The sequence below is a fragment of the Anabrus simplex genome, chromosome 1, assembly GCF_040414725.1.
Source record: "Anabrus simplex isolate iqAnaSimp1 chromosome 1, ASM4041472v1, whole genome shotgun sequence".
Classification (NCBI taxonomy): Eukaryota; Metazoa; Arthropoda; class Insecta; order Orthoptera; family Tettigoniidae; genus Anabrus; species Anabrus simplex.
In genome coordinates, this window is record NC_090265.1 from 919,886,098 (window position 1) to 919,903,032 (window position 16,935).

At 40.3% G+C, this 16,935-nt stretch overlaps 1 protein-coding gene across 2 annotated transcripts in view; it reads left to right on the top strand.

The window, feature by feature from the left end:
- Positions 1-16,935, top strand: part of LOC136857751 (GRAM domain-containing protein 2B) — a 1,093,462-nt gene that overhangs the window by 1,021,060 nt on the left and 55,467 nt on the right. For both annotated transcript variants that reach the window (XM_067136651.2, XM_067136652.2), the window contains one exon: positions 4,914-5,104. In XM_067136651.2, coding sequence (XP_066992752.2) covers positions 4,914-5,104 — 191 coding nt within the window. The remainder of the gene's footprint in view (positions 1-4,913; positions 5,105-16,935) is intronic.

The following is a 16,935-nucleotide window of genomic DNA, read 5'->3' on the forward strand; positions in this document are numbered from 1 at the left end:
TTGTTATATTTCCACTTAGTTATCGAGTGAATTGATAAAATAGTAATATTGGCTTTAGTGAGAGTGGTGGGGCTGCGATTGCTCTTTTTAAAAAAAAAAAAATTTGCAGCTTAGGTAACGAATGTGTTCACCACTGGATTGGACTAACTCTGCTACAACATGACTGCATAAAGTAGTCTGCCGTAATCGTTGTTCAGTGTTCTCATATGGCTGTCAGGTTATAGGAGATTAGAGTTCTCTGATTGTATACAGAGATAGTGAAGGCATTGCTTAACTTCAAGTGATGCTATGATTTCAGACATTATTATTATTATTATTATTATTATTATTATTATTATTATTATTATTATTATTATTATTATTATTATTATTGAGGAATATCGCACATAGTGTATACATGAAATAAAAATAACTTAATTACACAGTTCAACTAAAGATACCGTTATTTTGGGACACAGCTCTGCATGGTACCGGTGGCAAATTTTCCCTCACAGTTCGCAAACACAGTTTCCGTCTGGTTCGTGGAAGTACTTTCTTTGGCAAAGCTTCTAATGAAAACCATGGACCGCGAAGCGCGTTATGGTATGCCCCAGTTCGTAGGCAGAATTCATCCATTCTGACGTCATTATGGCGTCTGTTCGATAAAAATCCATCTATACTTATATTCGCTTTTTTCTCCTGCAGTTCCTGAAGTAAAGCTTGGTATTGTGTCGTAGATAGCAATGGCATTTTTAATCGCAGTTCTTTTATATAGAACGGTTGTCCTATGAGCCCATATGTTAGTCTCGAAGGAGCGTTTTATGCCAGGCAGAAGGCGTTTTAAAGATGCATGGCCTTCTAGTATAGCTAGGTTCTCCTTTTGATAGGCGTTCCCGGATATAATGTCTAAGGCGTATGTCATGATGGGGGAAATCTTGGTGTGGAATAGGGCTATTGCTGTCTCTGTAGATAATTGTTGAAGGACCTTGATGTTGTTCATTGCTGCAACTGCTGCAGCTGCTCTGTCTCTGACGTGTTTGGTGAAAACTCTTCCGTTTGTTTGAAAAGTCACACCTAATTACTTGTAGGAATTGACCCCGGCAATTTCAGACCATATGCGACCATATAGGCAGCAACCTACAATCTGGTTGTACAACCCTGAAGATGGTTACCTGTGGTTTCTCTTTTTCACACCAGGCAAATAATAGCGCTGTAGTTGAAGAAAGGTGACGGCCGCTACATAGCATCGCTGACAACCTATTTATTTATGCATAAATCTAACGTTAAACTGCTTGCGAAAAGAAAATATTAAATGAATATAGATTATTGCTTTATTGCAGCTATAGTGCAAGTTATTATAATTGTCATCCTTCAAAAACTTCAGCGTCGATTTTCAGATCTCTTTCGGCTCATGTTTTTGGACAAGAGTGGCGCATTATTTTGCTTGTCTTGAACATGGTATCTAGGGCACGGGGGGGGTTTTATACAGACGACCTGCATGGCGGTATGGGATCCAGCTATATAACTCTTATGTTCGTATTTATTTTCTGTGTTCAGTGCTGAGTTAGTCAATTTTCAAGATGTCACTACCTGGTTAAGAGGATTGTAAGACTCTGTATTGGTTATTCTGCACTGTCAGCTAAATTGGTATATATATTGTCAATTAGATGTAGAATTTGTATTTATTGTACACTTTTATTACATGATTTCCCAGGTACTGATATTCGAAAGAAAGTTTCGAAACACAGGATGTTTTGTGATAAAAATGAGCTAACTATAGATCGCATTTTTCTTTTCATAACATCATAAAATTCATTGCTAGTTTGGAAGTCAGAGTTGGTATTAGTGAAATCGGTTATGGTTTCTATAAGACTTTCTGCCTCACTTCCAACAATGTTTTCAAAACACGTAATGCGATATCCCGGTGATAGTTGTGGCGAATGTGCATTCTTTGGGTACACGACGATGCTTCATGTTGCTGTGTGTGTCAGACTGGTTGAGAAGATGCGCATGAGTTGGCCTGTCCTTCATGCAACTCTAATTACATCGCTCAGGAGAAAGTTCGTAAAAACTAAATGTGTCTTGTGTTGGCTTGTTCAGCAATAATATTTTTGCCATAATCTGTACCAATCCAGTACGTTATTATTCCATGTTAATGGAAGACAATGGGAAGTAATATCCAAGGGCGCTGGTGTGTCTTCCAGGTAGGCTGACTGGTTGTTGTGTTACTTGCCGCCGGTGCTGACATTAACTTTCCATGGACTCAACTTATTACTGGGGCAGTAATCGTCGTCATAAACTGTGCAAACATGACATAATCTAAATTAGCTTATCACCAAGGATTTCGATAGTACACCTCGGGAGGTTGTAGTGAATGACAAAGTATAATAGTTCTTCTGTTCTGGCCTTTTCTTCAGTTGTTTGGGGTCGGTACTGGCCTAGCTTTACGGCCAGATAGCCTTCCCGACGATAAACCCTATATGGATGAATATATTCTCTATTGTGTGTTTCTGTGGTGGTTATTAATGTGATATAGCCTGTTGTGTGTAAATGAAGGTTTGTTTTAATAGTAAGACGATTACAGATACCTATCCCCCGAGCTAGAGGAATTAACCAAACGTAGTTAAAATCCTCGGCCCGACCGGGAATCGAATCTGGGGCCCTCTAAACCGAAGGCCAGTACTCTGACATTTAGCCAAGAAGTCAGACTTTAACCAAGACTTGCAATAAATGTACTAAATGGTTACGAGGAAAACGAATATCTTTCGGAAGATCACTGACACTTTCTCGGTGATAGTGAAGACCTCTTGTCCAAAATAACGTTAGTCGTATGTTATGTTACGGTACCTGTCAATGGTAGTAAATAGTGTATAATAAATTTCCTGTGCGACTGAAAACTTCGTGTTTGTTTGGAAAGTATTCCACAGTTCACAGTAAATAACCAATCTACAGGCAGTTAGCATTTTGTGAACTAACTGGGGCTTATTTATTGTGTTATTTGCACCTGGAGAGCTCAACAAAATTGTGCAAATCCGTGCAAGTAATAATTACACCAGAATACAGTAAAAATTCTCATATGAATTTTAACTAGTGTCATGGTATTTTACTGTATGGGATTAATGACTCTGAGCTACTTAGTCAGTAACCACTTCCATATCTTATTTTCCATTCTCTGAATTGAAATTTCTGTCTCCCTATGGCTTCACAGATGATGATGATGATGATCAGGTGTTCACAGTTTGCTCCTGTATGTCCTTTACTTTTGTTTCCTACAGACTCAGCTAAGCGGGAGCGAGGTCTGAAGCAGCCAGGGAAGGATGTGTTCGCTAAACTAATAAATTTAACAGCATGTCCCAAGAGTCGGTTATGATTAAGTTACCTAACAGTCAGCCTACTTGTGGTTAGAGGCAAGCGCTGTACCAAAGCGTACGTGCCTATTTTGATTAAATCATCCATGGTCGCCCGCAGGATCTTTTCCAAGGGGGGACACATTAATAATTTTCTTGAATATAAATACCAATATAACGTTAGCAACATTAAATTGTTTACAGAAATTTGCGAATATAACAGATGCTAGATGACTGTCACTAAGTTCAGTTTATGAAATAATCTAGTATGATATTAAACAATTGAACATCAGCTTTTTAGAATTCCAGGGGGGGGGGGGCAAGCGCCCCCCACCCCTTGCGGGCGCCCATGATCACTGAAAGTATTTCGAAAATGAGTGACCAGGTATACCGAGCGAGTGGCTGCGCGGTTTGGGTCACGTAACTGCCTGTTTGCATTCGGGAGATAGTGGGTTCGAATCTCACTGTCGGCAGCCCTGAATATGGCTTTCCATGGTTTCCAATTTCAAACCAGGAAAATACTGGGGCTGTACCTTGATTAAGGCCACAATCGCTTCTTTCTCACTCTTAATCCTTTCCTATCCCATCGTCGCCATAAAACACATCTGTGTAGGTGCGACGTAAACCAAATTCGCACGTATTATTGGAACGTCTATAAATGATCGAAGATAACAGTAGAGGCTGCCGGGCTGAGTGAGGCAGTTGAGGCGTTGGCCTTCTTCCCCCAACTTGGCAGGTTCGATCCTGGCTCAGTCCGATGGTATTTGAAGGTGCTAAAATACGTCAGCCTCGTGTCGGTAGATTTACTGGCACGTAAAAGAACTCCTGTGGGGCTAAATTCTGACACCTCGGTGTCTCCGAAAAACCATAAAAGTAGTTAGTGGGACGTAAAAACAAATAGAGAGTGAGGCTGATTAAATCCAGACAAAGAAATCTTTACTCATCGACGTCCGCACACACATTCCAAATTTTGGAAATAAATTCTTGAAGAAATATTTATTGATCATTCCATAATGGACAGCTTGTAACATATACATTTTTGGTTCGCTTTCAGCGAAGGTGGGATAGGAAAGAGCTAGAAATGGGAAGAGGCCATTGCCTTAATTAAAAAGTGCGGCCCCGGCATTTGCTTGGAGTACTACTCAGTGAACTCTGTCTGTAATGATGTAGGCTATTGACTAACTTCGCGAACTACAACTGATGCAAACATCTTGTTCTTCAGTACCGAGGGTTAGAGGAGCAGACTATTGGATAATACTACCCAGCGCTGTCCTCTGCATTTTTACCTTGGAAGTCCTAATGATGTGGTTCGATCTCACTTCCAACGCTATCAGGTAGTTAGAGAAGGTGAACGTAGTAGTATAAATTTATCCATTTGTATTATAATTAAATTATTATTATTATTATTATTATTATTATTATTATTATTATTATTATTATTATTATTATTATTATTATTGTGATCACTTACTTATATAACTTTTCATCAGAATCAGCGAATTCATTTTAGTTAGTGTTCTTGTGAGTGGGAATGTCCCACTGATCTGTGGTGTTGAATGTTGCTGATAGTTACTCTTCTTATTTCAGGCAAGCGCTGAAGCAGCTGAGTGCGAGTGCTCCGGTGATGACCCAGGCCCAAGCCGCAGCTCGCCCACAGCCCGCCAGCGAGCCGGTGCTCACCTCCGGCGCTGCTCAAGAACCGGGCTCCAGCAAGTCCAGACAAAAGAAGTTCCACCGCCACTTTAAGACCGTCCCGCCGGAGGAGCGTGTACTCAATTGTAAGTCTTAGTCTGCTTCACAATATTATTAGGAGAACTACTATTTCTCACCTAGCTGGTTGGCTACACGGTTCGATTCACTTAGCTGTGAACTTGTATTCGGGAGATGTTCGATTAGAACCCCAGCATCGGCAGTCCTGAAAATGGTTTTCAACGGTTCCTCACTTTCGCACTAGGCAAATGCTTGGGCTGTGTCTAAATTAGGACGACGGTCGATTTCTTCCCTGCCCTGTCGCATCATCTCCATAAGACTTGTCTGAATCGTTGCGATGCAAAATCAAATTGGAGGGGGGGGGGGGGCTCTTTTTTTCCTTTTTTCCTGGTCGTATCTGCGCCTGTCAATTAGACACTGCCCCCTGTGGGTGGGGGGTGGGGGCAGCAGACGAAGAATATACCCACGGTATCCCCTGCCTATCGTAAATTAGAACCATGAGACTGATTGTAATTAGTACCATCGCGCAGGGAACACCATGGCCGTAGTACCACTATGTTAGGTACACAAAAGTAGCAACAGTGTGTGCTTCCGGCTGGGTTTTACAGTACCTGTAATTAGTAGACCTACCACTATATCGGTGGCGGCTCGTGGCTGTAAAGTATGGTGAAGAGCTATTACCCGTTCGGTTTCGAGCGACAGATTTAGGAACTTCTTTCTTTCTTTCTTTCTTTCTTTCTTTCTTTCTTTCTTTCTTAATCTCCTTACCCTCCAGGGTTGGTTTTTTCCTCGGACTCAGCGAGGGATTCCACCTCTACCGCCTCAAGGACAGTGTCCTGGAGCTTCAGACTGTGGGTCGGGGGATACAACTGGGGAGGATGACCAGTACCTCGCCCAGGTGGCCTCACCTGCTATGCTGAAGGGATAGACAAGAAAGAGGGAAGGAAGCGGCCGTGGCCTTAAGTTAGGTACCATCCCGGCATTTGCCTGGAGGAGAAGTGGGAAACCACGGAAAACCACTTCCAGGATGGCTGAGGTGGGAATCGAGCCCACCTCTACTCAATTGATCTCCCGAGGCTGAGTGGACCCCCTTCCAGCCCTCGTACCACTTTTCAAATTTCGTGGCAGAGCCGGGAATCGAACACGGGCCTCCGGAGGTGGCAGCTAATCACACTAACCACTACACCGCAGAGGAGGACAAGATTTAGGAACTACGTTTTGTTTTTGGTTGTTTTGTACTCGTACCTCGTACCTGTGACTGGCGGAGGGTCCAGCACGAGACCACGATTTATTGAATTTAATGTTTCGTCATGACCACGAAAAGCTAGTTCTTCCTTAAATCGAGCACTGCATCAATTACCAACCGAAGGAAAAGCCTATTTAAATGTACATTTTCACTGAACTGTACAATTACAATATACAGTCTGGCATTTTCCTTCAGGACATCAGAGATCGTATTTTGGTTTGTTTCCAATGTCTTGAAATCTAGCTGCCGTATTTTATGTTCTGCAGAGTCTGAGTGCTTTTGTAAAGAACGTGTTATGTTCAAAAGGGCTGAAAATCCTTCTTTATTCCAAACGTTATTTTTATTGATAAAAGGCATGCAGGCACAACAAAACAACTTATGTAGAGCTGGAGAGGAGCACAACCATGGAAATTCCTTAAATCACGATCGTTTTAAACAAAGATTGTACGATTTACCGGAATGTTTCACTTCTTTTGTAGCACAAATTTGCAGTGATTCAGTAGGGCGATCAAAACGTAGATCTTCATTCTGATCTTCGTTTCTCCAACGTGAAAATGATGTTTATAATAAAATGCACACTATGTCATAAATAGGATACATATTTAAATAAAACAGCACAACACTACGAATGAACCACGATGCTTAAGTACTCGTACTTCACACAGGATGTCGCAGGGAAGACGAAACATTCCGCTCTTCCAACAACTTCACTAGCACATTCCGCTATGTGAAAAGTAAGCGGGTGACGTCACGGTTGTCATGGCAACCGCCAAGGCCAAGGCCAAGGACTAGGAGGGAGCACTTGGGAAGTAGAGGCAGCTGCGGAAACTCTCGTCTTCACTCAGTCTCACGCGCCGTACTGTGGCCGACAGTCGGCGCTTTCGTGAGTTCCCTTGGTTCTCATCAGGTGATGAGGTGCTCCAAACGCCGTTCAATAAAACATTTTCTTTCCGTAAAACCAACAAATGTCATAAGAAAAATAAATTTAAGTAATTCATTATGGTAAAAATAAGTGGTGAAGTGGCACTTCACCTGAAAAGCCGCCCCTGCACTATATGAGCGACACGAATGGGCCTTGCCTATGGTTAGAACGCACTATGTGAGGAACACCACGGGATAGTTACGAGTCCCTGTGGTTAGTACACTTATGTGCGGAACACCATAGGTTTGCGTTGCCAGTAAATGGCGCCACAATGTGAGAAACACCATAGGTCTGTGTTACATGTACGCATTACGTTACTTGTGAGTAGTACCATAATGTGCGGAATAACGCGAGTCTACGCTACTTTGGATTAGTATCGCAACATGACATGACCATGGTTCTACTTTCTTAGCGATAAGTACCATTATGAGGGGCCGATGACCAGGGTTTTGCACCCCTTTGAACTACAAGCATCATCGATTGAGTATTGAGTTTTAGAAGCAGTCTCTTGGTCAGTAGTACGTTAGTTTCTGGGAATGTGGGGCATTGCGGGTCGGATCCACTGATTGCTTTAAATTCATATCCGCCCATTCATTCTTCGTCCTCACGCTTTGAATTCTGGTCAGTGGAGGATTTTGGACTTTTAAAATGGCATTACATTTCGTACCATTCGGGGCAGATGACCTAGATGTTAGGCCTCTTTAAACAACAAGCATCATAATCATCATCAGTTAGACACTAGGTCATGTCTAGTCTATTTTTTCTACAATCAGAGCGTTTGGTACTCGTTCTTTCTGTAAGGCAGAGTCAATAGATCTCATCCAAATTGCCTTAGATCTTCCTCTTCCTTTGCTCGGTTCCTCGATATCCAAGGAACAATGTACGGGGTGGGATTCGTCTCGTCTCATTACTAGACCTTAAATTTTAAGGCAAATGCCTATTACCTGTAAGTTCCTTTAGGGGGATGTATAGTACAATGCAGATGTTTAAGAATAATGAAAAATCAATCCTACTGAAAGCACTTAGTAGTGCCTAAAGAAAAGCATGGTTGGTTGACCCCTACTTTAATGCTTTGTTTTTGTCTTGAAATGCCAAAATGCAAGCCATTTAAGAATAATTTAATTAATTTGTAAATTTATCTCATAGCAGGGCAGGTGATGGTGGTGATTAATGTTTCAACCGCCCTCTATTAACACTAATCAGAGGGGGCTGGTGAGATGGAAGGGGTCCGACACTTCGGAAAATGAAGGCAACAGCCAAAGGAAGACAAGGGCCACGAAGGGCGTGAAAACAAAAGACACTCTACGATTCGCAAACCTAATACCGTCGGGTTCAAAAAAGAACAAGTTGGCCAAGGTAGGTCGGAAATGAAAGTGAGGAGCCTGGCACAAGTAAGTGGAAGCAATGCTAGGACTCCCCTTAAGGGCCCCGTGGTTGCCAACCCGAGCTCCCCTGCAGTCCCTTTCAGTCCCCTCGTACGACAAGTAGGGGATACCGTAGGTGTTAATTCTACCGCCCTCACCCATAGGGGTCATAGAAGGGAATATGCGGAGACTTCAGGCAAATTCAAGTCAACAATGGAATACTAACCATTTTTAGCTGGCCATCAACCATTTACGTACATGCTTGTGGTTAACGTTTTAATTATTAACAGCCGATGTAAATGCTTCAACAATGCGCAATACGTATTTCAAATTGCATTTCTAGTTTTCTTCTCGCTGTGTATGGTTTGGTGCTGATATTCTGTATTGTGTCAGTTGCGTTGCATAACAGTTTGAAGAGAAATATTCCCAAAAGACAAGTTTTCGAAAGCTTCTTTAATGTGTTCGTGGCTGGTGAATATAATGATTTTATTAGTGCCAGCACATAGGCCACTCATGTTGAATAGCATCAAGGGGTCTGTTCAAGTTTTAACGTCCACCATCCGACGGACGAATCATCATTAACAGCGTTATAACCCCCTCACTCCATATTCATTTCTCGGACGAGGAGTACGGTGATTATAAATTGTATACCTCCGCCTTTCCAACACTGCCGGCCACCAGGCCTTCTATTATTATTAATAATAATAATAATAGGTCTAATCATCATCATCATCATCATCATCCTAAACCATCTGCAGTTTCCCGGGTGTGGTATATGAGCCTCCTCCATCTCATCCTGTCCTTGTACCATTCCTCTTCCACCAACTTGTCCCAATCATGATCTCTCAGCAGTACATTGTTCTTAACTCTATCCATTTCCTTCGTGGCCTTCCCACGGGTCGTCTTCCTTCTACTTTTCTGTCAAATTCCTTCCTTGCAGTTCTGTTTACTGGCATCCTCTTCATGTGACCAAACCACTTCAGTCTTGATATCTGAATCTTATTGAGGAGATAATCATCTATTCCTACTTCTCTACTTTTCTCTTTCCTAATCTTGTCTTTCCTGGTTTTCTGGATCATAGTGCGTAGGAATTTCATTTCAGCTGCCTGAAGTTTGGAATTATCTCTATTGGTTAGTGTTGTGGTTTCGAGACTGTATGTAAGAATTGGTGTATAATAGGACTTGTACAATGTCATTTTTTTCATGGGTATTTGCTCATCCCACAGCAGGTGTCTTACCTGGTGGTAAAATTGTGTTGCCTTATTGATTCGATTGTTCACCTCATGTTTTGCTAGGTTGTCATTTGATATAACGCTACCCAAGTATTTGTAAGCTGGAACGCTGTCCAGTTGGGCTTCATTTAACATGACTATTGGTTCTGTTCCTTCCCCATACACTTTAATCACCACCGTCTTGGTCTTGATGATGTTTAAACCATATTTCTTAAACTCCTCATTCCAGCTTTGCATTCTCTCTCCTAATTCCTCGTATGAGTCACTCCAGATCGCAACATCATCTGCAAATGTGAAGGCTTTGATATCTCCATGTTCTTTCCTTTTAATAGATTTCATTACTACATCCATTACAATAATAAATAGAAGTGATGACAATGAGCTGCCCTGCTGCAGTCTTTCAAACCACATCCTACTTGAATACAGCTTCTATTCCCACTATACAACATTTTCACTTTGTCTATGAGGCTGTCTCGCACTTGAAGTTCTTTCATGCATTGCCAAATTCTTTCCCTTGGTACTCTGTTGTATGCTTTCTCAATGTCCAAAAATATTAGAAATAAAGGCTTGTTCTTCTCCAAGTATTTTTCCATCAGCACCCTAATTGCAAATACAAGGTCTGTAGTTGACCTTCCTGGTCTGAAACCATACTGCTCTTCTTCCAAAATTGGTTCAACAATATCTCTGATTCTGGTCTCTATTATTTTTTCCAATATTTTCAGGACATGAGACAGTAGTGTGATACCACGGTAATTAGTACATTTTCGTCGGCTTCCTTTCTTGAACAGAGGTACAATGATGCCCATCTTCCAGTCCTCAGGAATAGTATTTTCCTCCCATATCTTGTTGAGCAGTCTGTAGAGCCATTGGATTCCTGGCATTCCCGCTGCTTTCAGCATATCTGCACTTAGTTCATCTATGCCCACTGCCTTTCCTTTCTTCATGCTCTTGAGCGCATTTTCAACCTCAAGCCATGTAATTGGTGGTTCAGTTGTGGTTCCTCGACTGGCTCTCCTCTATCCGTTATTATGTTTTCAATAATAATAATAATAATAATAATAATAATAATAATAATAATAATAATAATAATAATAATAATAATAATAATAATAATAATAATAATAATAATATAATCATCATCATCATCATCTATCATTGTTATTCATGTCGAACCTCGATGTGAAGTAAAATTAAATCAAGACTCTACATTACGAATCGAACTAACGAAAGCCTTCTATCCTTTCGGGTTTCACAAGACAGAAATACCACATCAAGCAGCATGTAGATGACTCGTGACACTTAGCGGAAGCTAAAAGAAATAATTTGTCGACACAAGCCCTGCTGACTATGACTTTCGCAACTTCGGCATCAACTAGTGATTTCAATTCAGATCTTTGCAGCTAATCTTCCGTAGAAGTAATTTTACAGACTGTACAGAATTGCATTGAATTGCATTGTTGGATGCGCTTGAGAACGGTTGGCTGTTGAGAGAGCTCTTGCATTATTGTAGTGATAAAGTAGTGAAAACCTATTGAAATAGCTTAATTTTGTGTATATCTGATTCATTTAGTGCTGTTTATATAGTGGTGTTTAGTGCTTGTTGGTAGAAATTGGGAGTAGTAATAATTATTTAAATTTTGTAACAAGTAATTCAGTTGGTCTTCAGTAAATTACATTTTCTAGGTTAAGTAGGTGCACCTTGTTTCGAATTTAGGTTTAGGTAATACTTTAGGTAACAATATTAACTTTAAAAATATTTGTAAATACCGGTATCTGTAGGTTCGTTGGTTGTACTTACAAAGGCAGATTATCATAAGGAATAGTACCGTAACTTCTGCAGCAACTTCTCCGGTATTTCGTATAGATCCTACGTTCAAACTATCGCGAAGGTAATAATTTACTACATTAAAAAACACGATTCGCCTGTAAACTTCCATTTTAAAAGAAGTTAAAGAGATTACACGGTAATAGTTAACAGTCGTATTGTTATTGATTATTGTCGCTCCTCATATTCAAATATTGCATTGTTGGCTACAGTCGTGAACAAAGGGTGTAGTGTAGTCAAGTAAATATAAATAAAAATCAGCTGACCTTGTATTCCATTCATTTGTACTTCTGAGTAAGTAGTTAGTATCCGTAATTTATATTTCGCTCCCTCGATCTTTCAGTATTTATGAGCGGTTAGCTAATAATAATAAAGTTCATATATCCCAGTAATTGCAGTTCAAGTTCCTGGAGTAATAGTAGTAGTAGTTTTGACAGAAATATTTGAGAAATTATTGTAGACAACCTCGTATTTTTCAGTAGGCCTAATTAAGGACACTTTTTTTTTCTCCGTCCCGTGGAGTAGGGAAAATAATAGTAATCCACCAGCTGTAATAATCACATAACCACATTTCAGTAGAATTGTAGTGAAGATAAGGTATAATGTATTAGATAGTATTAGATAGTATCCAGTTATATTGGTAATCTTTGAGTACAGTAGTTCTTGCAAATTTCATTTCTGTTGTGCTTAGTAGTGACATACGGTACGGTACCGGTATCGTAATTAGGATACGTCTGAAAGTAGTTTAAAAATTACTGTAGTGTACTGTACAGTAGTATACGAGTAATATCCTATTAGAATTTAGTGTGCTTATTTTATTATTGTAAAATATTTGTGTAGTACTGGTGTAGTAGAGGTATCCGTAGAAACTCTTACTAAAATATTGTTGAAATTAGGATAGGCTTAATTGCAGTTTGGAATTCTGTAGTTCTTGTGTATTACTTTCGATATTCAGTAATTAACAGCAGTTTTTATCCTGTTAGGGGTTGTAGGATAAAAAAAATAAAAAATAGAGCACGAATAAGTAGTATTGTAGTGTAGTCGTATATTAATTACCTTATTGTTGTGTACTATCCCAGACAATATATCCCTCCGTTCATTTTTTTTTTGCAAATAAGTTACTTTATTTTTTTAATTTATAATTTTTCCCCCGTAAAGAATGGTTAAGGAGCGCGAGTGTACTTATTGTGGGTGTGGTGAGGCATTGAGGGGTATGAGGGAGGAGTTGGAAAGTTTGAGGGAGATAATTAGGATTCTCACAGAAGACAGGAAGGAAGATAGGACTCCCTCAAACAATGTACAGGTTACAGTAGTTGTACAAGAGGGAGGGGAAGGAAAGGGAGGAGTTGTAGAAGACAGGTGGTCTAACGTTCTAAGGGGAAGGAGATTGCAGGCCAAGGACTCTATTCAGGATCAGAATTCAGGACAGGTGTCTGTGCGAAATCGGTACGAGTCACTCCAGGTAGAACAACAGAGGGAAGATGAGGGACAGGGAACTGTTGCTGAGATGCATGGAAGTAGGAGGAAGGGAAAAGGTAGGAAAGGGAAATGTAGAGTAGAGGATAGGAAAAGACAGGTGGAACAGGGTCATGGGAAGGAGAAAAGGGAGGAGGAAGTAGCTTCTGCAGCTATCAGGAAAGATAGGACTGACCAGGAGGGGAGGGGATCAAATGAGGTGGGTAGGGTTGAGGCTCTGGTCATGGGGGATTCCATCGTTAGACACGTGGGGAAAGTGTATGGAGGAAAGGGAACCAGGGTAGAATGTTATCCAGGAACTAGGTTGAGGCAGATGTTGAGGAAAGTAGAAGAGAGGGAGGAGGGGAAGGAGAAGGTGGTAGTGTTTCACGTTGGTACCAACAACGTAAGGCAAGCTGATATAAGTACCAACATAGTTGGAGATGTGTGGGATCTGGTAAATGCAGCATGGGTGAAGTTTAAGAAAGCGGAGATTGTTATTAGTGGAATACTGTGTAGGAGGGATACTGACTGGAGGGTGATTGGGGATTTAAATGAGACTATGGAGTGGGTATGTGGGAAACTGGGAGTGAAATTTCTAGATCCTAATGGGTGGGTAGGAGATAGGGATCTGCGCTCGGATGGCCTTCATTTAAACCGCAGTGGTACGTATAAGTTAGGAAATTTGTTTGGAAGGGTAATAGGGAGGTACATTCAGGGAAACGGGATGGCCTAGGGAGCGGTGATAAGGGAACAGGGAACTGGAAATCAAGTAGGGATGACATAAAATTGTTAGTGCTGAACTGTAGAAGTATTGTAAAGAAAGGAATAGAATTAAGTAATTTAATAGATATATATTTACCAGATATTGTAATAGGAGTTGAATCATTGCTGAGAAATGATATAATGGATGCAGAAATTTTCTCACGGCACTGGAGTGTGTATCGTAGAGATAGGATAGGAAAGGTGGGAGGGGGAGTTTTCATTCTGGTGAAAGAAGAATTTGTAAGCTACGAAAAAGTTAAAGATGAGACACATGAAATTCTAAGTGTAAGGCTCATTTCTAAAGATAATAGGCAACTTGATATATTTGGAGTGTACAGATCGGGAAAGGGTAGCACTGATGCGGATTCGGAATTATTTGATAGGATAGTCAGCTATGTGGGAAACGACATGGAAAGAAATGTGATTGTAGCGGGAGATCTGAATTTGCCAGATGTAAATGGGGAAGGAAATGCGAACGACAGGAAGCATGACCAACAAATGGCAAATAAGTTAATATGGGAAGGACAGCTGATTCAGAAAGTGATGGAACCAACCAGAGGGAAAAATATCCTGGATGTCGTGCTGATAAAACCAGATGAGCTCTATAGGGAAACTGAAGTAATAGATGGTATTAGTGATCATGAAGCTGTTTTTGTGGTAGTTAAAAATAAATGTGATAGAAAGGAAGGTCTTAAAAGTAGGACTGTTAGGCAGTACCATATGGCTGATAAAGCAGGTAAGAGGCAGTTTCTAAAAAGTAACTATGATCGGTGGAAAACGGTAAATAAAAATGTAAACAGACTCTGGGATGGGTTTAAAGAAATTGTTGAGGAATGCGAAAACAGGTTTGTACCTTTAAGGGTGGTAAGGAATGGTAAAAACCCACCTTATTATAATAGAGAAATAAAGAGACTAAGAAGGAGGTGCAGACTGGAAAGAAATAGAGTTAGAAGTGGCTGTGGAAGTAAGGAGAAATTGAAGGAACTTACTAGAAAATTGAATCTAGCAAAGAAGGCAGCTAAGGATGACATGATGGCAAGCATAATTGGCAGTCATACAAATTTTAGTGAAAAATGGAAGTGTATGTATAGGTATTTTAAGGCGGAAACAGGTTCCAAGAAGGACATTCCAGGAATAATTAATGAACAAGGGGAGTGTGTATGTGAGGATCTTCAAAAGGCAGAAGTATTCAGTCAGCAGTATGTAAAGATTGTTGGCTACAAGGATAATGTCGAGATAGAGGAAGAGACTAAGGCCAAAGAAGTAATACAATTTACATATGATAACAATGACATTTACAATAAGATACAAAAGTTGAAAACTAGAAAAGCGGCTGGAATTGATCAGATTTCTGGGGATATACTAAAGACAATGGGTTGGAATGTAGTACCATATCTGAAGTACTTATTTGATTATTGTTTGGTCGAAGGAGCTATACCAGATGAATGGAGAGTTGCTGTAGTAGCCCCTGTGTATAAAGGAAAGGGTGATAGACATAAAGCTGAAAATTACAGGCCAGTAAGTTTGACATGCATTGTATATAAGCTTTGGGAAGGCATTCTTTCTGATAATATTCGACATGTTTGTGAAATTAATAACTGGTTCGATAGAAGGCAATTCGGTTTTAGGAAAGGTTATTCCACTGAAGCTCAACTTGTAGGATTCCAGCAAGATATAGCAGATATCTTGGATTCTGGAGGTCAAATGGACTGTATCGCGATTGATTTGTCAAAAGCATTTGATAGGGTGGATCATGGGAGACTACTGGCAAAAATGAGTGCAATTGGACTAGACAAAAGAGTGACTGAATGGGTTGCTATATTTCTAGAAAATAGATCTCAGAGAGTTAGAGTAGGTGAAGCTTTGTCTGACCCTGTAATAGTTGAGAGGGGAGTTCCTCAGGGCAGTGTTATCGGACCTTTATGTTTTCTTATATATATAAATGATATGAGTAAAGGAGTGGAATCGGAGGTAAGGCTTTTTGCGGATGATGTTATTCTCTATAGAGTGATAAATAATTTACAAGATTGTGAGCAACTGCAACGTGACCTCGAAAATGTTGTGAGATGGACAGCAGGCAATGGTATGTTGATAAACGGGGCTAAAAGTCAGGTTGTGAGTTTCACAAATAGGAAAAGTCCTCTCAGTTTTAATTACTGCGTTGATGGGGTGAAAGTTCATTTTGGGGATCATTGTAGGTATATAGGTGTTAATATAAGGAAAGATCTTCATTGGGGTAATCACATAAATGGGATTGTAAATAAAGGGTACAGATCTCTGCACATGGTTATGAGGGTGTTTAGGGGTTGTAGTAAGGATGTAAAGGAGAGTGCATATAAGTCTCTGGTAAGACCCCAACTAGAGTATGGTTCCAGTGTATGGGACCCTCACCAGGATTACCTGATTCAAGAACTGGAAAATATCCAAAGAAAAGCAGCTCGATTTGTTCTGGGTGATTTCCGACAAAAGAGTAGCGTTACAAAAATGTTGCAATGTTTGGGTTGGGAAGAATTGAGAGAAAGAAGAAGAGCTGCTCGACTAAGTGGTATGTTCCGAGCTGTCAGCGGAGAGATGGCGTGGAATGACATTAGTAGACGAATAGGTTTGAATGGCGTTTATAAAAGTAGGAAAGATCACGATATGAAGATAAAGTTGGAATTCAAGAGGACAAACTGGGGCAAATATTCATTTATAGGAAGGGGAGTTAGGGATTGGAATAACTTACCAAGGGAGATGTTCAATAAATTTCCATTGAAATCATTTCGGAAAAGGCTAGGAAAGCAACAGATAGGGAATCTGCCACCTGGGCGACTGCCCTAAATGCAGATCAGTATTGATTGATTGATTTGATAGCTTCGGGAAGTAATCATTCACCTGTGTGTAAATTTAGCACAGTTTTTCTTTACTGCGGTATGCTCGAAAAGGAATAAAATCTGTGAAATTATTCCATTGTTTTTCTCCGTACTCGCGATTCAACGTGAGACATACATTCTTCTCTGTTCAAGAATCTCAAATATCAGATTATTTATGATTTCTCGGGCTTTTACTTTTAACACTGGCCCACTCAGTCAGTTTCTTTGCTCGAACACA